General features: G+C 40.1%; 1 protein-coding gene across 1 annotated transcript; it reads left to right on the forward strand.

Moving 5' to 3' along the window:
* The first annotated feature begins 1,517 nt into the window (after positions 1 to 1,517).
* Positions 1,518 to 20,205, forward strand: LOC110172150 (uncharacterized). Its single transcript, XM_055160917.1, has 3 exons — positions 1,518 to 1,623; positions 8,197 to 18,572; positions 20,001 to 20,205. The coding sequence occupies exon 2, from the start codon at positions 8,212 to 8,214 to the stop codon at positions 18,565 to 18,567; it is 10,356 nt and encodes a 3,451-aa protein (XP_055016892.1). The 5' UTR covers positions 1,518 to 1,623; positions 8,197 to 8,211; the 3' UTR covers positions 18,568 to 18,572; positions 20,001 to 20,205.
* The last annotated feature ends 2,082 nt before the right edge of the window (positions 20,206 to 22,287 follow it).

The following is a 22,287-nucleotide window of genomic DNA, read 5'->3' on the forward strand; positions in this document are numbered from 1 at the left end:
GAGCAAACGTAGAAGATCCTAACAAACCGTGGACTCCAACAAGTTCAACAACACATCGAGACTCTTGGAGGTTTTCATCTTTTCTGCTGTGAATGGTCCAGGAGTTTCAGGATATCGCCGAAGTGAATATTTGTCCAGGTAGTTGGCGATTCCGACCAGAAATTTGGTTTTGTCCACCTTTTGTCGGGGTTGAAAAGGGGGATTTGGCTCCATCGATGCTTATGACCAATTTCTGGTCAAATGGTCTTGGGTCCTCTGCCATAGAGTGGATAAATAACCGGGATCAATACCCTTTACGTGCTTTCTCGCTCCGTCCATCATGTTGATTTAGTGTTTCTTGCCGCCGACCAAAATAATTCCCAGCATGCAACGTGCGCTTTTGTCAACAATGAAACTCGCCTATTTGTTTACCTTTTACAGAAACGAAACTTTGTTCACATGTAAATCTGTGTCATCCCTCAGTGGTCCAGGGTCTTATACTAGACTATGTGCTTTTATACTTATGTTCAGACCAAGAGTTTGTTTTCATACCTGACAGTTTCGACTGCTCCCTGTGGTCTTCCTCAGAGTCACGTGATGTTGCTGTGACGTGTCGTTCAGCTGATTTAAACCGGTTTTGGCGCTGTCTTCCTTCCGGTGGAGGCAGGACGACAGCGCCACCTGCAGTCCGACTTCCTCAGGACAGTATCCCGGGTGTGTGAGAGTAAAAAAGCCCCCTCGTCCCAGTTCATAGTCCCGTGGGCACGTTTCCGTATTTCGATTGCCTCTTTAATCCAGCGCCGATGTTTGTTTTCCTCTGTCCCAGTGACGTTTGCTTCGTTCTCTCTTTTATAGTCGTCAGAAACGGCCGATTTGAGTTGTTCTGTTTTGTGTTTTGTTTCTTGTGTTTCGCCTTCGCCGTTTCCTTCTCGCATTCTGTTCTATGTTCCTTTTTTCCTGTTTCCCCGATGTTTGTTTTATTCCAGGACATGCAGGGTGTTTCGTATACGACGTTACATTTATGCTCCGGTTCTATTTTATCTTTCGGGTGGACGAGTAGTTGTCTTGAGTTTTCTGTACGGTTTCACTGGTGTGTTGATATTGTGTTTTTTCATCGCCCTCTGCACTTTTTCTGTTATGCCCCTGATGTAAGGTAATGTTACCATCACTGCGCTCCTTTTCTCTGTTTTGATTTTGTTTCTCTGGTTTCTCTTATACTTGTTCTGATCCAGCTCAAGCTCATTCTAAAGCTTCAGGAAAGGTTCATTTGTGTCCTGTGAATGGCCTTTTTTTTTTTAAGTTTTGATACCTGCTCTAGTTTTGTATGAATCTGATTTTGGATACTTTTCACAACTGTAGTTTTTTGTGCTAGTTAAAATTTTAAATAAGCAATCTTGGGTTTCAACAAGGTGCTTGAAGTCACACCTTCCTCCGTTGTAAAAGGGTGAAGGTTTACACATTTACATATAAGCCCGCCCACTGAACCCACTGAGATAAAACCACATGCACAGAGCTCTCTGCGTGTTTTCTTTGCGATTTATCTTGAGGGACTTTAACCAAACATCTACACCAGAGAGGACGGTGTGGCACTGCTCAAGAAAAGCACGTTTTTATACTTTACTTGCTTTGGATCCAGTTACAGAGGTGGGTAGTTCACAGTTACATTTACTTGCAGGATTCTTCTTCTTTCAGAGTAGCCTGTGCCAAATCCATTGCTTTCCTTAAACTAGTAGTGTGTTTTAAATATGCACTGTGTAACTTTTCTGGTGGAGGGTCTGTCACCCGTGTGTTGGAAAAATTATCTTTTAGAAATAACGAACGTGAATAGTTTATTTCGTGTCTTTGCAAAGAGAGACAGGGGCCGTCCACACAACTACGTTTTTTAGTCGAAACGGTGAAGTTTGTATTCGTTTTGGTCTTTCGTCCACACGGAGCCGGCGTTTTGGGTGGGCGAAAACTTGAGTTGGTAACACTTTATAATAACTACACCTTATTTAGCCTTAATAAAGCATGAACAAAGACTTAATTAATAATGATTCAGGCTTAGTAACTACTTAATTACTACCTGAATTAGCACTTAATTCGCCTCTGCTGTAAATAGTAACTCAATACTTCTTAATTACTCCTGAACTAACCATTTGCATGTTTACAAATGCATATTTAAGTACACATTTGAGCATTTATTAATGATTAGTAAGTTATGAGAGAATGATTTACTAATAATGCAATGATAATTCAGGCAGCTGTTATCTGTTAGTTAAGTCTTTCTGAGAGCTTTTTTAAAGTGAAGACTAATTATGTTTATTAAGCATTTGTTAAGGTTGGTCAAATTCCAGAGAAACAATAATGCATTACTAGTAAATTATTCTCTTATGGCTTACTAATCATTAATTAATATACTTAAATATACATTTACAAATGCACACACAAATGGTTAGTTCATGAGTAATTAAGTAAGAAATACTTACGAGTAACTATTTACAGCACAAGCAAATTAGGTGCAAGTTAAGTGCTAATTCAGGAAGTAATTAAGTAGTTACTAAGCGTGAATCATTATTAATTAAGTCTTTGTTCATGCTTTATTAAGGCTAAATAAGGTGTAGTTATTATAAAGTGTTACCAGTGAGTTTTTTGAGAACAGGTTCCAGAGTGGAGAAATCTGAGAACGCCGGTGTTGCGTTGTCGTGTGGAAGAGCAAACCGCAGCTTTTGGGAAACAATGACGTCACAATCCCGTCATGGCCAGGGTCCTCTGATGCAGCAAAGCCCTTAGCCCTCGAACTGGCCTCCACAGACCGTTAGAACGTTGCCGAAATGTGACAGGTGTAGCCCGCGGAGCAACCGAGACACGCTGCTAACGCCAATACTAACAACACGCACCACAGATTACGCACACGGATCAATAACAAAGATTATGTTTACACTGAAACGAATCAGCGTATCACCGTATCAGAAACGATCTGCGTCCAGACACGTCGTTTCTGTGTCCGCAAACCTTCCCTATCCACACGGCTTTGTACATATTTGTTTACATTTTACAGAAACGAAACTTAAACTTAACATTTGGATAAACTAAGCGCTCAGAAAAAAACAGCTCACTATTGTGCACTGATGCGGTTCAGCTTCTGTCGAACTAAAGGACACGACTCAGTGGAATATACTAGGGCTGGGTATCATTAAGAAGTTGCCGATACGATACATACTTCGATGCATAGGCCACGATAAGATACATATCTCGATACAGTGCACTTTCTATTCAACACGATATATTTCAAATCGATTTGATACGGTTCAGTAAAAAATAATGGCTAAATCATGGCTGTGATCCTAAAAGTCTTTGTTAAACCGTTTCCTGCGCAATGTTAATATAAAAAAATGCCCATTTTAATCATCAAAACTGTGAAAATGTCAAATATGTTGCATAAACGAGTTTCCTCCCTCTAAACAAGCAACAAAACTGTAGCGCTGTAATAAAATAATTTAGCAAAATATACCAAAAAATACTCAGCCCACGATATCGATACTGTATCATCACATTAAACTATATGATATATCGATATTTTGATATTTTTGCACACCCCTAGAATATGTGGGTTCTTCCTGTGACTTATGTTTAACTTTTGAAAAACAAAACCGCTATATACATACATCTAAAATGGGCTAAATTACCTTAAAGTTTAAAAGAAGGTGATGAGATTTGCATTATTAAATATTATTATCATTGTTAACAGCGCCACATACAGGCGCAGCAGATGTATTACGTTGTTTTCACTCAGGGCTCCGTTGTCGTGTGGACGTGAAGATTTACCGATCCAACACAACAATTCCAACAATCCAACCATTTTTTTCAACCCGCAAAGAAAAAAATCCAGGAGCGTTGTTGTGTGGACGTAGCCTGAGAGTCTCTTCCCCTCCTCTGCTCGTGCATCTGTTCCTGTTAGATTTCCTGTCACAATGCAAATCCGTCAAACCAACATGCCTGCACGCGCTATTTTTGTTTTTACATTTGCGAGAACTGCTGCAAGGCGCTGACAGGAAGCGGTTGCACACTTCACAGCTCGCCCAATCATAAATGTCAAAAGGTTAAAATTAAACTACTGTTACTTTTCTATTTCTGACATTACTAGCAATGATAAAACATTAAAAAATAAAGGTAAAAACATAAAAAATTAGGGAGCAAAAGCTTCACTCTCCTGGGTGGCAAGATGGATGATAACTAGGGAGAGGTGGTGGATTATTTTCATCACTGTACTTCTTCCATTTAACGAGAGCCACTGTCCCAGGATCCTCAACAATACAGTCAGACTCACAAAGCAGATATAGCAGAGTCAAAACAAGTGAGCAAGAAAGGAAACGTCTGCTGGGTCATTGTGCCCTTGAACCTACACAAATGCAGTTCCTCCTTTTAAGGACATGAAACTGCACGTAGAGGCAACAAGAGTATTTTCTCATTACACTTCTCCACAGATCTGACCTGTAACTTGGTCTGGTCTGGTCTCCATGAAGATAGAAAGGTTTAAGTTCGCATGTGGCTCCTCCAGCTCACACTGACTTTGGCTCCCATTGACTTACATACAGAACTGCTGCTGTGAGCCTCGTCAGATTCAGATTCAGAAAACTTTATTGATCCCATCAGGCAATTCATTAGCAGCATCTCAGAGCAGTTGTCACTTCTCACACACACACAAACACAAACACACACAGTGGGTCAGTCCATTACAGTCCACCAGTGGAACTCAATAATAATCTACTACTGGGCCCGGTCAAGCAGAAGTAAACAACAAGGCCAACAATTCAAGTTAATGCATCTGATATAAAAATGTATTGAACAGATACATATGTACTCTAGTTTATGAAACTGTTTACCTTTTTTCTGTACCATTTTTGGTTCTAAAGTTACATACGTTTTAAACAGACCATGTATGAAACATGGAACAAAAATTATTTCCCAAATTTCAAAGATCTGCAAATCATGTAAATAAATGGATGTATTTCATCATATCTTGTGTTATTTGATCTTTGAACTGTTGATGAAGGCACATGATTTTTCAAAAACAATGTATTTAAAATGATAAAAATTTGAAGGACTGACATATTTTATAAAAAAAGTTTCCTTTCATTTTGAAGTAATATTAAAGTATTCGGAAGAAAAAAGATGACAAATTATACAAAATCAGTTACCATGACCTTTCTTAATAAAAAATCTCATTACTCAAAAAGTAAGAGGTTTTTCAACCTAATCTTGTACCATATGGTAGAAAACTATATGAAGCAAATATTCAAACCAGTTTGTTAAGGATATGTAAGTGAGAACCAAGAGTTATCACTGTTTGGATTTATTGCCCAAAAAGTGCTGCATATTTCATTCCCTCCGTTACCGACATGAGTTTTTTTTATTTTTTGTCAACAACTTGAAAGAATATCACAGGTTTAACTTTACCCTGTTGGAGTGTAACTCTTTCCTACATTCTGATACTTTACTTATTTCAATAGTCCCTCTAGTTTCTGAATAAGAGACATTTGAATGTCAAAAATCTGCCCCTGTTTCCCTCCGTTACCACTTGACCGGACCCAAATGCAAGTGCACAACATTCACAAAGTGTACTCTTAGAATTTAGCAATTTAATAGCAGAGGGCACAAAAGAATTAGAGAACTGGTTAGTCTTTCGTACCTGAACATAAAACCGACGCCCTGAAGGCATCAGGATAAAATCAGGAGCCAGTGGATGGAGCGGCTGAGCCAGGAGACACTTGGCTTTGCTCAGCACTCGCTCCTCCCACAAAGAGTGCAGCCCCTTCAGATTGATCCCTGTGATTTTTTAGCAGGTTTTAACAATATCCTGCAGTTTGTTTTTATCCTTCACGGACAAGGATTGAAACCAGCAAATAAACGAGAAAGTAAGCAGACTTTCGATAAAAGAACAGTAAAAACAGTTGAGAATCATTTTGTTCACATTAAAAGAGTTCAGTTTCCTCAACAAATATATTCTTTGCTGCCCTCGTTTGACGACGCTTTCAGTGTTTAGGTCAAATTTCAGTTTATTGTCCATCACGGTGCCTAGATTTTTGTAACTATCCACTATTTCAACATCATCACCATGGACGACACTAACACTGTGGGAAGGCGCAGGTCTAAAATCAATCACCATGTCCTTAGTTTTGGCAATGTTCAAATCCAGGTAGTTGTCCTCACACCACTGGACAAACTGCTCCAGCGCAGGACCATGACTTCCCTCAGATCCTGAAAGCAGTGACACCAGGACCGAATATTTGATTAGGAATCTGTTGAAAATGTTCGTACAGTATTAACTCGCTCTACATGATCCAGGTCCTATTATAACCTAAAGCCTGGCTCCAGTTTGGCTCCTGTAACCGTTAACATCACGAGCTTCATTAGAGCGGAGCTGAACGCTGTGGGAGACGTCACACTCGCTTAGTCCACTTTTTTATACAGTCTGTGCTCATCAAATGTCCCGTGATGGACGCTGGAAAAGTTGCTGTCAAGGGTGTTGTCAAATCCCCTTCAAATAGTTCCCTAATGAAACCGCCTCGGATGTATTTGAAGTGAAATTCGCCTTCCCTACTTCCTCTGCACGCATCACTTACTCATCATAAACATTAACATTCTAAGCAAATAAGTAAGTAAGTAAAGACTGAAATTAAATTCTTCTTAGCAGAAATGTAGACGGAATCTGTGCCAACCCAGGAAGAAGTCTGCGAGCCTTTAAATAAAGTTTGGTTAGTTCTACTGGGTCTTACCACCAAAAGAAATACAGTATTTTCCAGGCTATTAGGCGCTCTGGATTATAAAGCACACTGTCATTACATGGTCTATTTTCGAACTTTTTTTCACAAATAAACCGCACCGGACTTTAAAGGAAACACAACAGTTGGATGGGTCAGTGGGACTTTGTTTGTTGTGTTCACGGTGACTCTGGGCTTTGTTCAGTTGTGGCGTGTAGGGAGGGTGCTGGCTGGGACCAACGGATTGTCGGCGTGTTCGCAGTGACTCAGTTGTTCAGTTGAGGCTCAGAAAAGCACATTGGACTCACTTTTTCGGTTCGTTCCTCCGTTCCGTTCCTCGTCGGCGTGGAGTGATGAGTGAGTCTGTGGGTGTTTTTCGCGGTCGCTGTCTGCTCCGTGTGTGTTTGCGTGTTCTGCGGGTGGTGCGGGTTTGTAGTTTACTGAAGTCGTGCTGGGACACCCGAGTGGATTCGTGTATGGGGTGCTCTGGATTGTGGGCGCGGTCGTTTTTTGATGGGGTTAGAGGCTTAAGAGCGCATCTAATAGCCCGGAAAATACGGTATTTTACTCAGTACAAATGTCAGTTACAATGCTTTTAACCTGGATTGAAGTGGTGGGTTTTTCGTTTTTCTTCATACAAATTCGTTAAAATCACTTCGATATCAGCAGCAGTGAAACGCCATTGTTACAGTTCCGAGTGTCAGGTGCCGAACGTGTGCCTGTCAGGTAACCGCCGGCGAAAGGACCGGCGCACAACTCAACGCTCCATGGGGCGAAGCACAGCTGACGCCTGATCACGCTTTGCGGACACTCTGCCCCACGAGCGCAGGGTTCTCTCAGGGGCGGTCCTAGATTCCAAGTTCTAGTCCAAGATTAGTCCTGGTTTCATCCTGGTTTAGTTCTGGTTTAGTCCTGGTTCAGTCCTGTTTAGGGTTCAGTTCATATATGGTGCAATAGTTCAGCATCTTCGCACAGTTATTTTGGTGAGAGTAACTTAAAGTGCTGCAGTAGTCGTGTAATGACTTATATTTTAAACACAGTAATACTGTAATGCAACGAATTACTTTGAAATGACACTAACAAGTCATAAATAACATATTACACTTTTGAAGTAACTTGCCCAACAGTGCCTATACACACATACATTTTCTTACACTCTGAAACCTATAAACACACATATCAGGGCTCTCATCCTGTCCTTTCTGTAGCGTTTGTAGCTTCTTGTCCACTTTGCCAGTGCGACACTCATTAAAATCCTTCAGATTTTATGTTTCAGACTCGAAACAGACCAGACTCAGACCAGAAACGAACATCCTTACAATACCATAGGCTACAGAATGCACCTTTAAAGTTTATCTACCATGTACTAGTTTGGTTTCAGTTTTGGGGCTTAAAAACTGTACATGGAAAATAAATCAGGCACATTTCCCTTAATATTCTTCCCTTAAACCTTTTCTGTATATTTTGTCCACAGAATCCAGTGATCGATATGGACCAGTGCCGCAGGACCCTTCCGTACATGGACATTTGCCCCAGATGTCGTGCCCACGCCGAGCTCATTTTGGGGCTGAAGAAAACCACAGCAGTTTGCATCGACTGCGCCGTAGACCCAACGTGGACCAACCCCCAAGAAAACTGGGGAGAAGGTGGAGTCACAGTGAGCAAGGGTCGGGAATTTCACGGCAACATTGGAACCAGCCGGATTATCGTACAGCATCAGAAATACACAGTGTTTGAACAACTAAGTGGAGATAAAGAGTTGATCATCTTGTACAATTACTCGGGTAGGGCATACGTGCTACCGAGACGCAATGGGACAGTGAAATCTCAAATACCAAATGTTCCTTCAAGTAATACCCCATTAGAGGAGAAAAGCATACCAAACTTAAGTCTATATCCTCTCCTTGTATCCCTGTTACTGAATGATGAACCGCCAGAAAAGCACGCCAAGTCACCAGGGGGCACCGTGGACAAGATAAGCACGACCCTACAGCAAGCTAAAGCTGATGAAATAAAAATGGACCAATTCAAAACACAAAAATCAAGCAACGTTGCCATAAAAGCGTGTGGCAATGCCGTGGAGCAAAACGATGAAGTAAATGTAAACAATAGCTTGCGTACTAATTATAAACAAGCAACGTTGTCTAATTTTGCAACTTCACTAGCTCAGTTACATCCAGAAGAAAGCCTGAAACAACAAAAAATGAAACAAACAGAGGTGGACCAGCAAAACATCTCAAAAAACATACCACGGCAAGCAGCTATCTTGACGTCATCCCAAGAAAACTGTTCTCGAAATGGGCCAGTGAAGACAAGCAAAAATGACTACCCTTACACAAGACTTTCGCCAACTTCAATAGGGCAAGTCAAGCCGCAAGAAAAGGAAACGGCAAATCGAGTTGAAAAGGTAAAAGCCAGCAACAAAGAGGATATATCGTACACCATAGAGCATCTGCCGCTACCAATTTTAGCTCTGGTAAATCCAGCAAAAAGCCTAAAACGACGGAAATACAAACAAAGACGTGCCCATGGGCAAAAATGGGTATTCCACGAGTTTTCTAGCCCAAAATATAAACCAATTATGACCTCCAGCATACACAATTTGCAAACCCAGGGCGCATGTTGCTGTGCTTTGACAAACCATTCACAAAATAACGCAGTAGACGTAGTAAGTAATTGTTGTATGGAGCCCTGTGAGGCAATCTGGACACCAAACCAAGATATTGCCAGAATGCCAATATACTCCCAGCATGCAAAACCACCCACCGTTAGAACCGCAGTGGAGCGTACCTTGCCACCAGAGGGAGCTGTTGAATGGCGATTAAAGATCACGCAAGAAAATGTTAATCAAACTGAGTTGTCCAATCTAAGCCACCAACTGAGCAGCGGCTACGCCAACAGCATCTTTTGTTGTGAGCTGAGTAAACAAAACACACTGCACAAGCTCGCAAATTCAGCAGACATAAGCAGTCCGCCAGAATGTGATTGTGACCGGTTGTACAAAGTCGGACAAGATAATATGCCTCAAATGGATGAGATGTCCAGCAGAAAACCGTCAACCAATTGGTACCAAACAGGCGTATTTTGCTGTAATATGGCAAATCCTGAGCCTGTAATTCATAAACAACAAGTACAGATTCCAAACGCAATGAACTGGACAGATCAGATGGAAACACGAACCCTAGCCAACCAAAACCTAGACAATTGTGTGCCGCCTGACCTCTGTTACAGTGAATTTGTCAACCTTCAAACAGCGCCAGAGCAAGTAAGTTTACAAACAGAACCTGTTGACTTGACGTGCAAATCCGCAACGAAAGAAATTCACGGCCAACATGCAAGCAACCAGGAAAGCGGCCTTTTGTACCCCTATAGCGTCTTCAATAGTGATAGTGTAATCGTTGAATCATTGCCAACGTCTACAGATCAAGCAAAACCATCAGAAGAAGGGCGTAACAAGGATTACAAGATGGGGACGCAAATAAACTGTACTCAAATTGAGCCAGAGGAGATGTGCAACCAATTTAGAAATCTCTATCCCTACAGCATCTTCAATATGCCAAGCACGGAACCACTGCCAACTTCAACAGAGCATGTCAAGAACAAAAAAAGAGCAAAGGAAGTAGCCACACAAATATGCAATCCAGTTGAAAAGACAAAGGCAAGAAACAAAGCTGATATACAACACCCCACGCAGAATTCGCAGCTCGCAACTTTAGTCACTGACGTCAAGACACCACAACAAGCAACGACAATGACGTGTAAAACTTCTCAAGATAAGTCTCCAGTGGACACGAAGATTGAAAAGACACACGTGATGGTCAAACTAGAAAATGTAGAAGATCACAATCAAGGTGAAAACGTTGAAGGTAGAAACAACAAAGCGGATATAATGCACCCAACAACGCAACCAGACTTCGCAATGTTAGGTACTCATGTGGAAATAACTCAGCAAGAAACTGTCATGACATGTAAAACTTCTCAAAAAACTCAAATAAACAAGCCAACGGAAAAGGAGATTGAAAAAACATACGTAGTGGTCAAAGTAGAAGATGTAGAAGATCACAATCAAGTTGAAAATGCTGAAGGTAGAAACAACAAAGCGGATATATTGCAATCCACAACGCAACCCTTGGCTACCGGTGTGGAAATGACTCAGCAAGAAACTGTCATGACATGTAAAACTTCTCAAAAGCCTCAAATAAACAAGCCAACAGAAAAGGAGATTGAAAAAACATACATAGTGGTCAAAGTAGAAGATGTAGAAGATCACAATCAAGTTGAAAAAGCTGAAGGTAGAAACAACAAAGCGGATATAATGCACCCAACAACGCAACCAGACTTCGCAACGCTAGGTACTCATGTGGAAATGACTCGGCAAGAAACAGTACTGACATATAAAACTTCCCAAGATAAGTCTCCGCAAATAAACAAGCCATCGGAAAAGAAGATGGAAAAGACACCAATAATAGTCAAACTAGAAAATCTAGAAAAACACGATCAAGTTGTGGAAATGACTCAGCAAGAAACTGTCATGACATGTAAAACTTCTCAAAAGCCTCAAATAAACAAGCTAACGGAAAAGGAGATTGAAAAAACATACGTAGTGGTCAAAGTAGAAAATGTAGAAGATCACAATCAAGTTGAAAATGCTGAAGGTAGAAACAACAAAGCGGATATTATGCACCCAACAACGCAACCAGACTTCGCAACGTTAGGTACTCATGTGAAAATGACTCGGCAAGAAACAGTACTGACATATAAAACTTCCCAAGATAAGTCTCCGCAAATAAACAAGCCATCGGAAAAGAAGATGGAAAAGACACCAATAATAGTCAAACTAGAAAATCTAGAAAAACACGATCAAGTTGTGGAAATGACTCAGCAAGAAACTGTCATGACATGTAAAACTTCTCAAAAGCCTCAAATAAACAAGCTAACGGAAAAGGAGATTGAAAAAACATACGTAGTGGTCAAAGTAGAAAATGTAGAAGATCACAATCAAGTTGAAAATGCTGAAGGTAGAAACAACAAAGCGGATATATTGCAATCCACAACGCAACCCTTGGCTACCGGTGTGGAAATGACTCAGCAAGAAACTGTCATGACATGTAAAACTTCTCAAAAGCCTCAAATAAACAAGCTAACGGAAAAGGAGATTGAAAAAACATACGTAGTGGTCAAAGTAGAAAATGTAGAAGATCACAATCAAGTTGAAAAAGCTGAAGGTAGAAACAACAAAGCGGATATAATGCACTCAACAACGCAACCAGACTTCGCAACGTTAGGTACTCATGTGGAAATGACTCAGCAAGAAACTGTCACGACATGTAAAACTTCTCAAAAGCCTCAAATAAACAAGCCAACGGAAAAGGAGATTGAAAAAACATACGTAGTGGTCAAAGTAGAAAATGTAGAAGATCACAATCAAGTTGAAAATGCTGAAGGTAGAAACAACAAAGCGGATATATTGCAATCCACAACGCAACCCTTGGCTACCCGTGTGGAAATGACTCAGCAAGAAACTGTCCACAACAAAGAGGAACCAAGTAAGGTGAAGAATACAGACACGTCGCCACTCATGCACGCTTCCAGGGGCAATCTGCTTGAATTTGAAACCATGGAAGACTTCAAGAAAGCAATCCTAGCTGGTATGTTTGCGACGCCAAATAAGGCCTCGAATGCCAAAAGTCATACGGAAAAAAATAAAGGAAGTGGGAATGAGAATGAGGATGAACCTTGTATACTACTCCATTTCGCACACGTATCTAACCCTGAACTAACTTCGCAAGAGCTCTCAAATGGGACTGCCGATTTCCAAAGTCCTCAACGTAAGGAAACTGGACAGATGGCCGACTTCACTCCAAACAACATTAGAGCAACGGAGCAAGTCCTTAACAAAGAGACTGTATATCAATTTGAGCAAAGTTTGGTCCAAGACGATGACACAAGAGGCTCAGCTAAATGTGAGACTGCCAACGAAAAGGGAACCAAGCCGAGAATCCAAAAAGCAGTGAGTGAACAGCTAACAAGAAAGCTGAAAAGAGCAAGAAGTTATGAAGACTGTACAGAAGAAGTCATGGAAACAACCCAGAGCAAAGTAAACATGCTAAAAGGTCAGTCAGAAGAAGTGGTGCACATTGGTTATGAAGAAACGCCGAAAGGGGAAGTCACTGAACGACGTCAAAACAAAGCAAATGTGTCCAAAGGTCAACAAAAAGAGGATGAATTGCTAAATACGTCAAATTCCGACGGTGATATGCATTGTAAAACATTGGTAGAATCAATAACGCGAGGAGGAAAAGACCAAATTGGACCAAGAGTGTACACAAAAGACTGTTCACGTATCCAAAAGGCAGTGAGTAAACAGCTCACAAGAAAGCTGAAGCTAAAGAGACCAAGAAATAATGTAGATTGTGCAGAAGGAGTGGTGGACATAAGCGACAAAGAAGTCACCGAAATACCTCAAAACAAAGCGGATATGTCTAAAGGTCAAGAAAAAGAAGATGAATCACTAAATACATCATGTTCCTATGGTGATAAGCAATCTAAAACATCACCAGAATCAATATTGCAAAGGCGAATGGATGAAACTGATGCAGAAGACAGTCCTAGTTCTCAAATCGAAGCGAAGAACACAGGGCAAGACAATCAAGAAGACAAGAAAAACATGATAGACTGCACAGATGAGTTTCAAAAATTGCAAATTGTAAGCGAGCAAATGGTGAAAGCAAAAGAAGCACCAGCTGCCATAATTCAGAAAGTCAGTCAGTCAAACACCCATGAGCCGACCGTCGAAGCATCACCAGAGCAACAAAAAGAAATAACCGAAAAGCTTAAACAAGATTACCTATGTCGAAATGACGGAATGAAAATCTACAAAGATTTAAGAGTAGAATTAGTCAATATTGAGTTTTGTCTCGAGAATGGAGGGATATTTACGGATGCATTGGGAAAAGCTAATAAAACTAGTACGACCACGCAACCTGAGTCAAGTTTTGGCTCCAAAATGGTGGAGCTTCTGATAAAGCAACACGAAGACTGGAGAGACTGGAATTTGGAGATAAACAGTGAACGCAGGCTTGTATTAAGGAATGGGAAATCTGTCAATAGTTCAGAATCACTGACGGTGTACCGAGAGCAAGAAGAGTCTGTGGAAAATATTTACAGAACAAGACATTTTTATAAAACGCAAGTCTCTGCAAGCCCAAAATATGACACAATGAAAACGGACTTTAAAGAGAAACTGAAAAGACAAGCTACGGAATTTGAGCACCGAGGGGTTGCTACGAAGCGAAGAATGCAAGAACAACAATGTCATAAAAGCAAAATGAACAGAGATAGAAAAAACGAAGATCAAGGCCAGAAATCAGGGTTTTGTTTGGAGTATTTGCAAGCTAAAAAAAAACTTGGAACACTTCAGATGAGGGTGAGTTCAGTTCCAGAAGATGTACACAAGCATCCAGACGCAAGAAAAGCTGTAAAGTCAATACACCAAGGCTTCAGGTGGACAAAAAGTTTTTTTAAACTGAAGAGGTGCTCAAAAATGGAAAGAAAGAGAAAACAATTTAAAAAGATGACCGCTAGTAATGTTCGAAAAATGAAAACTCACTCTAAAAGTAATGATCCAAGGCAGTACAACAAAAATTATAAAAAGAAACATTGGATCCCTAGACCACAAGTTCCTAATCAAACTGCCAAAAAGAACAGTCAAGAACAAGGAAGGAAAAGAGAGAACAATAATCTTCCCCAAGATCCAAAAAGACAGAGGACACTTAAAATCCGTGAATGCTTTATGGAAAATTTGGCCAAGTATGTACATGCAAGAAATGTTAAGTCAAAACAAAAAGACGTAAGGAAGACAATGGAGATCTCAAAACAAGAAAGTCAACCTGAAATGGAAAGAAAGGAAAACACTCCAAACACTTCCACTGAAAGCCAAGTGTCAAGGAGCTACAACCTGGATGAAACTTATCATGTAAGCAGTGACACAGCTAGCGATGATGAAGAAACAACGAAAAAATTGAAAAGACAAGCTACAGATTTTGACCATCAAGTGGTGGCTAAGAAGCGAAGGACTCAAGAACAACAATGTAGTAAAAGCAAAATGATTAAAGATCGAAAAAACAAAGGTCAAGACCAGAAATCAGCTGTTCGTTTGGAGGTTTCGCAAGCTAAAAAAAAACTTGGGACACTTCAGATGAGAGGGAGTTCAGTTCCAGAAGACGTACGCAAGCATCTATACGCAAGGAAAGCTGGAAAGTCAATACACAAAGGCTTCAGATGGACAAAGAGTTTTTTAAAACTAAAAAGTTGCTCAAAAATGGAAAGAAAGAAGAAACTGCTAAAAATTATGGCTGCTAGTCATGTTCCAAAAATGAAAACTCACTCTAAAAGTAAAGATTCACAGCAGTATAATCAGAAAAAAAGGTATAACTTAACAAAAACCCAAAGCTCATCAAAGGGAAGTTCAAAAATGTATTACAACAGAGGAAGCAGTAATGATGAGGATTACAAAACAGGAATGAACACAAAAAATGCTATTTCTCTCAAAAACTTTGAAAAGAAACATCAAGAAACAATGCTGCTTCAAGACGTACCCCAATGTTCAAAAGATCTGGAGATGCTTTACCAAAAAGCAAAGCCGAAAACATCAGCAAATGTGATCCCAAACAAGGATTACAAGAAAGGAATGAACTCTAAAAAGCAAATTTCTGTTAAGGATTATAAAAAGAAGCATCGGACTCAAGACAAAGAAAGCAAAGAAGTGATTCAAGAAAATGAAAACTGCAAGATACATCTGCATCAAGACCTACCCCAATGTTCAAAAGATCTAGAGATGTTTCAGCTTGAAGATCCAAGGTCTCAAAACCCTGTCCAAGACAACTTTGCACTTTCAGTAAAGTCAAAAAGTGTAGAAAGATCTGGAAATGCAAACTCAAGCAAGGATTGCAATAAAGGAAATATGATCTCAAATGATTACAAGAATGGAACAATCTCCAAAAGACGAATTTCTCTCGAAGATTATAAAAAGAAGCCTCGGACTCAAGACAACAAAAGTAAAAGTGAAATGATTCAACAAAATGAAAACAGCAAGATACATCTACATCAAGAACTACCCCAACATTCAAAAGATCTAGAGATGTTTCACCTTGAAGATCCAAGGTCTCAAAACCCTGCCCAAGACAACTTTGCACTTTCAATAAACCCAAAAAGTGTAGAAAGATCAGCAAACACAAGTTCAAGCAAGGATTACAAGAAAGGAACAAACACCAAAAAACTAAATTCTCTTGACTATTATAAAAAGAGGCGAACTCAACACAACAAAAGTAAAAGTGAAATGATTCAACAAAATGAAAAAGGCAAGATACCTCTACATCAAGACGTACCCCAGTGTTCAAAAGACCTAGAGATGTTTCATCTTAAAGATGTAAGGTCTCAAAACCCTGCCCAAGACAACTTTGCACTTTCAATAAACCCAAAAACTGTAGAAAGATCAGGAAATATGATCTCAAATGATTACAAGAATGGAACAATCTCCAAAAGACGAATTTCTCTCGAAGATTATAAAAAGAAGCCTCGGACTCAAGACAACAAAAGTAAAAGTGAAATGATTCAACAAAATGAAAACAGCAAGATACATCTACATCAAGAACTACCCCAACATTCAAAAGATCTAGAGATGTTTCACCTTGAAGATCCAAGGTCTCAAAACCCTGTCCAAGACAACTTTGCACTTTCAATAAACCCAAAAACTGTAGAAAGATCAGGAAACGTGATCTCAAATGATTACAAGAATGGAACGATCTCCAAAAGACGAATTTCTCTTGAAGATTATAGAAAATACAAGCAAAGCCAAGGTGAAAGGAATGAACGCAAAAACAAGATACCTCTAGATCTAGAAGGACTATCCAAACCTAATTTTAAAGTTTCAAGAAATGGAGATTTTAGGAGAAAAAAGCTGAAGCAATACTTTTTTAAAATGGAAAATGGCACTAAGATTGTAGTCTATCGTAAAAAACATCGAAAAAAACGGCATGGATGTCTGGATCCAAACGCATATCACGCCAGTATAGAGTTTACAAATCCAGAATATATTGAGATGTGTAAACATATTGAAAACTCAATAAAAGAAGATAAGATTTCCCAGTCAGGTATTTTCAGCCGCTCTTTTAACTCCAGTATGTGTCACGCCAAGGAAGACGCCAATTCATCCCAATCAAGTACATCGTCTTCGGAATCACCCCAAGAAACCAACAATTTACGCAATCAAAAGTTTACAGAAAAACGATGTTCAAAAACTCAAAATGAAACAAGAAATTCGGAAAGTCAAGCATCAACCGAGGCAGAGATAACAAAGATTTCAAACCAAGAAAGAAAAAGCGGTACTAGAAAAGGTTATGGCGAAGCTCACAAACCAACACAACCTTCAGAAATAGTTCAAGAGTCGAAAAGGGTATCTAAAACTGATCGCATACAGTCAAGATCTTCTCAGAGGGATTCAAAAAGACGGACCCCTACTCGATGTCATGAAAGAACGACAAATAAAAGACGTGGAGACCGGCGTGATGGCGATTCTAGCAAAGATTTGAAGCGAGATCGGGACAAGTATCCAGATAACACTGCAAAGCGAAGAAGAAGTTATGAAAGGGTGAATGAGAGGTCCACCAAAACAGAAGACGGCAAAATAAATGTCTCATCTCGTAGAAGAACGCCTGATAGAAATGTAAGAGAAAGACGCCTATCGCGAAGATCTCGAGATGATTTCAAGAATACGGTGAGACCACGGAATACAGAATCGGCATCCAGAAATCGCCAAAAAGATGGAAATCGCACCAGGACAGAGACAAGCACGGTTACGAGACAAGAAACCCAACTTCCAGATCCAAAGTCAAAAGTTGCAAAAGCTAAAGATCCCCGGTTACAAACGAGAATGCGAAGAGAATCCCAAAATGCCAACGCTGAAGCTCCTCCAACTTTAAGCCAAGAAGAAAAGCCACTGAAAGAAGGACAATCTGGTGAAGTTAATAATCCTGCAAATTCAGGTATATGGATGCACGTGTTTGACAGAAATCGTCAAAGAATTAACCAAAATACAAAAGAGGAAAGCGTCTGTTCGTGGTTTGAGTTATGGATAAAATCTCTGCCCAGTAACACGCAAAAAAGCAAAGAACTGCAAAGACTGACAAGATTTTTAACCGGTAGCGCTAACTCCTACCTGGTTTTCCGAGAATGGGGGTACGTTACGCAGTCACTGAAAAGCAAGTCTTTTCAAATCCTCTCGTTCAAGGATCAAAATAATAAATGGGAGCTTACAGTATATATCACAGCATATATGCATGTGGGACTGTACGTTTGTGTCAGAGAACTATCTGAGTCGCCAAATTCTCAGCGAGAGAAGAGTTTTATCGTCGTTGGACAATACGCAGAAAAAAATCCAAGTTACGATGGTCGGTTTGAAACATGCAAGCCAAGGGAAAGTTACGAAGTTAGAGGTGTTTTCCAAAACCAAAATGAAAGATTTAATTATGGAAGAGAGCATTATGATGGATGGCCAGGAAATCCAAACTCTTTCAAGCCTTGTTTGGATGGAAACCCAGGAAGATTTAATTATGAGGGAAGGTTAAGAAGATTTTATCATGATGGATGGACAGGAAATCCGAATTCGTCCAAGCCTTGTTTCGATGGAGAGCCAGGAAGATTTAATTATGATGGAAGGTCGGGATATCCAAATTCAAGAACACAATATTGGAATGCAAGAGCCAGGATAATTAGAAGACAACTTGAAGCACAAAATGGCGTCGCAGCTCCTCCAAAGACGGAAGCTCCCTTGACTGAAGATGTCTAGATGAGGTAAGGAGTCCACAGCGGGGGGTTTCAAATTGGGTGAATGTGAGCCTGTGTGCCCTTAGAGACGTAAATGCATCTTTTGTGTTCCTGGCAATGTTGAGTTTCAATAACAACTGATAATATATAATTTTTAATATTGGATTTTTAATAATATATATATATTTTTTTAAGTGCATTCAACAATTTTTTGTGGGAAATTATATGCTGATCATGCTAATTCACCTAACATTATGGACTTTAGAATGACAGCAGGGTGGAAAAACACACTGTGATATCTATAGGTTTACATAACATGCTTTTCTTGCATAAAGAATATGTTTTTCTGGACTTTGAGTGCTAAGGAGCAGCAAAACTGACATATGTGGTCCCCGTGGCATGGTCCCACCCATGATAAGGTGTACTGGGTCAGCAGTATTGTTCATTTTCTTGCTGTATATGCTAACTCAACAAGTTAATGTTTTGTCAAGATGTAGTATAAAGCTACCCCTGATTTTGAGTTGGAGAGTAGAGGCGTCGTTCCGGGGTGACAGTTGTACATGGTAATCAACTTGAATCCTCTCAATGGAAAATGACGAAATAAAGTGGCTTGTTCTCTCGGATCTCTCGTGCTTCTTTCTAAGGACACGCATGGAACCTTCCGAAAAAACCCACATTTTACAACAGCAAATTTCCAACTTCATTCATACTTTTAACACATCACTGAACATCAACAGGGGACCAGGATTAAACCAGGTCTAAACCAGGACTAAACCAGGTCTAAACCAGGTCTAAACCAGGACTAAACCAGGTCTAAACCAGGTCTAAACCAGGGCTAAACCAGGGCTAAACCAGAACAAAAGCAGAGCTAAACCAGGGCTAAACCAGGGCTAAACCAGGTTTAAACCAGGTCTAAACCAGGTCTAAACCAGGTCTAAACCAGGACTAAACCAGGTCTAAACCAGGTCTAAACCAGGGCTAAACCAGGGCTAAACCAGGTCTAAACCAGGGCTAAACCAGGTCTAAACCAGGTCTAAACCAGGGCTAAACCAGGTCTAAACCAGGTCTAAACCAGGGCTAAACCAGGTCTAAACCAGGGCTAAACCAGGTCTAAACCAGGTCTAAACCAGGACTAAACCAGGTCTAAACCAGGGCTAAACCAGGTCTAAACCAGGTGCAAACCAGGTCTAAACCAGGACGAAACCAGGTCTAAACCAGGTCTAAACCAGGACGAAACCAGGTCTAAACCAGGTCTAAACCAGGACTAAACCAGGGCTAAACCAGGTCTAAACCAGGGCTAAACCAGGTCTAAACCAGGACTAAACCAGGTCTAAACCAGGGCTAAACCAGGTCTAAACCAGGACTAAACCAGGTCTAAACCAGGACTAAACCAATCTGTTGTAATTTGTTCAATATAGAAAAAAATGCATGTGTTTGTGTTTGTGTTTTGTGCAGGATAAAGAAATGACTCAGAGACCTGAATGGAGACAGAGGGACAGACGCCCCGAGACACGATGGACACCTTTGGAAGTCCATAACTTTGCCTTTTATTTAGTCATGACAAAACAAAAAATAAGTCTACTTTTTCTATTCTCAAAAATGTGCAATGTTCTATTTTTATACTTATTTGTAAATAAACTGTTGTACATGTGTGTTCTTACATCACTTCATTATATTTGTATTGTGATATTATTTGAGACCTGTGAGCCTCATAGGTGCATAAGGTTCAGGGGGCCCCACATTTCAAGAACTGTGTGACTAATGTATGATAAATACAGAAGTAACATCTGGAAAACTTTTAAAATCTTGGACAATAAGTGATCAGATTGCAAAAAGGGGATGGGTTATAGAAACTATAAAACCTGATGTGGCGGCAAACGAGGGGTCAACAGTTTGAAACGTTATAAATTTTATGGTCAGTTAATTATTGCAACAACGCCACCTGAAATCTAGTTTGGGGAAATAGAGTCACACAGGTCGAGGGGGAGAGAGCCAGGTTCCATCATTTACACAATCTTTATTTTTACCTGGTCCCTGGAGGTTTGACCAGGTTTTGTATTATTAGGTATCTTCAAAAACCGTTAAGCGTGTTCTCTAAAAAATAACCGCTGGAATCGATCAATTAAAATCAAAAATAATTTATTCCCTATTCAATACAATTCTAATACAGAGCTCTGGGTCAGATCGTTGTCCCTAACTGCCCATGGTAGTCCGGTTCCTTATATACTTTTGAGGGAATTTTTGGGGGATTTGCTAACCTATATATTTTTGGAAAGGTTATAGTATATGGAGTCAGAAAATCAATGTTTGCATTTGCCCACATGTCTTTATGGTGGCCATATTGGATTTTTTTTTTTTTAAATGGCTGCCAAAAAACTCTTTTTGGAATATCTCAGCCTCTGAATAAGTTGAAATGTTGATTTTAACTGTTAAACCCACATTTTCAGGGTCAGGAAATCAAATGGTGCTAGTTTCAAAGCTGTAAGACCTACCCACATTAACCCTTAGATGCATAAGTGGGTAAAAAATGACCCGGTTTGGTTGTTTTCTTGCATTTTCATTTCTAATATTTGCATGTAATACTCCATGTTCCTCCAAAAAACATGTTTTTTAAATTATCCTGTTGAAATACTTCAACAATATGGGTAAAACAAACTATAAACATCACATGCAGTTGGTCAGATAACTCAAAGAGTTTAAAAGTAGCTAACATAAAATGTGTATGTTGGATGTCAACACACACATTTAGACACAATATGATTATGCAACCTTTTTATTAGATCTTTTCTATACATCATCATTATCATCATCACTTTCATACAACCATAGACTGGATATATTAGTGGACAGATCTAATGCTGTAGCCATCATGTGCCAAATAGGAAGTTCTCCAGGAGGCTCTTCCAGCTCCTTCTGACTCTGGCTCTGACTTGCGTTAGGATCTTGTGGCTCCTCTCTCTGTACCTGCTGCTGTGAACCTCGACATTTTGGTCTTAAAATGTTTATATGAACCTGCTCTACATGATCCTGAATTTGTTTTTTTGTTTTTTTTGCTAGTTTGTCCATCAAAAGAATCCTATTTATAGTATAGTGTCTGGCTCCAGATTTGCTCCTGTAACAGTGAACATCTCAAGCTTCATTTGAGCAGCGCTGAACTCTGTGGGTCACACTTGCTTAGTCCTCTTCTTTTATACAGTCTATGCAACAACACGGCTTGGGGAATCATCATCATTCTGGCATTGGCTGCTACACTGACACATGTCGGTACAGGCTAAATCTTTAGTTTCTGGTGTGCATTTCTACAGTCACCTTTGTATTTGGCAGTGATGAACCGTGGACCTGGACCCTGGACCTTCACTAGGACCATTTTCTGGCCATCATGACATGAATTATTAAAATAAAACTAAATGAAGCAAATCGCACATTGCATTTATTTCATATATTTGTTTAATAAACATTAGCTACTGTTCAACAAGATGGACAGATCCACAGCCGTCCGGGCTACGAGTTCCATGGGCTCCGAGCTCTGGCCTGGCTCATCATGTTCACGGTTACAGGAGTGAATATGGAGCCAGGCTTTACATTATTCCATTCCATTTCAGGTGAGGAGGGACAGACAGGTGAGGACAGGTGAGGAGGGACAGACAGGTGAGGATGGACAGACAGGTGAGGACAGGTGAGGAGGGACAGACAGGTGAGACGACAGACAGGTGAGGACGGGACAGACAGGTGAGGACAGACA

The sequence above is a fragment of the Boleophthalmus pectinirostris genome, unplaced genomic scaffold, assembly GCF_026225935.1.
Source record: "Boleophthalmus pectinirostris isolate CB_2022bp ecotype Guang Dong unplaced genomic scaffold, ASM2622593v1 HiC_scaffold_3, whole genome shotgun sequence".
Classification (NCBI taxonomy): domain Eukaryota; kingdom Metazoa; phylum Chordata; class Actinopteri; order Gobiiformes; family Gobiidae; genus Boleophthalmus; species Boleophthalmus pectinirostris.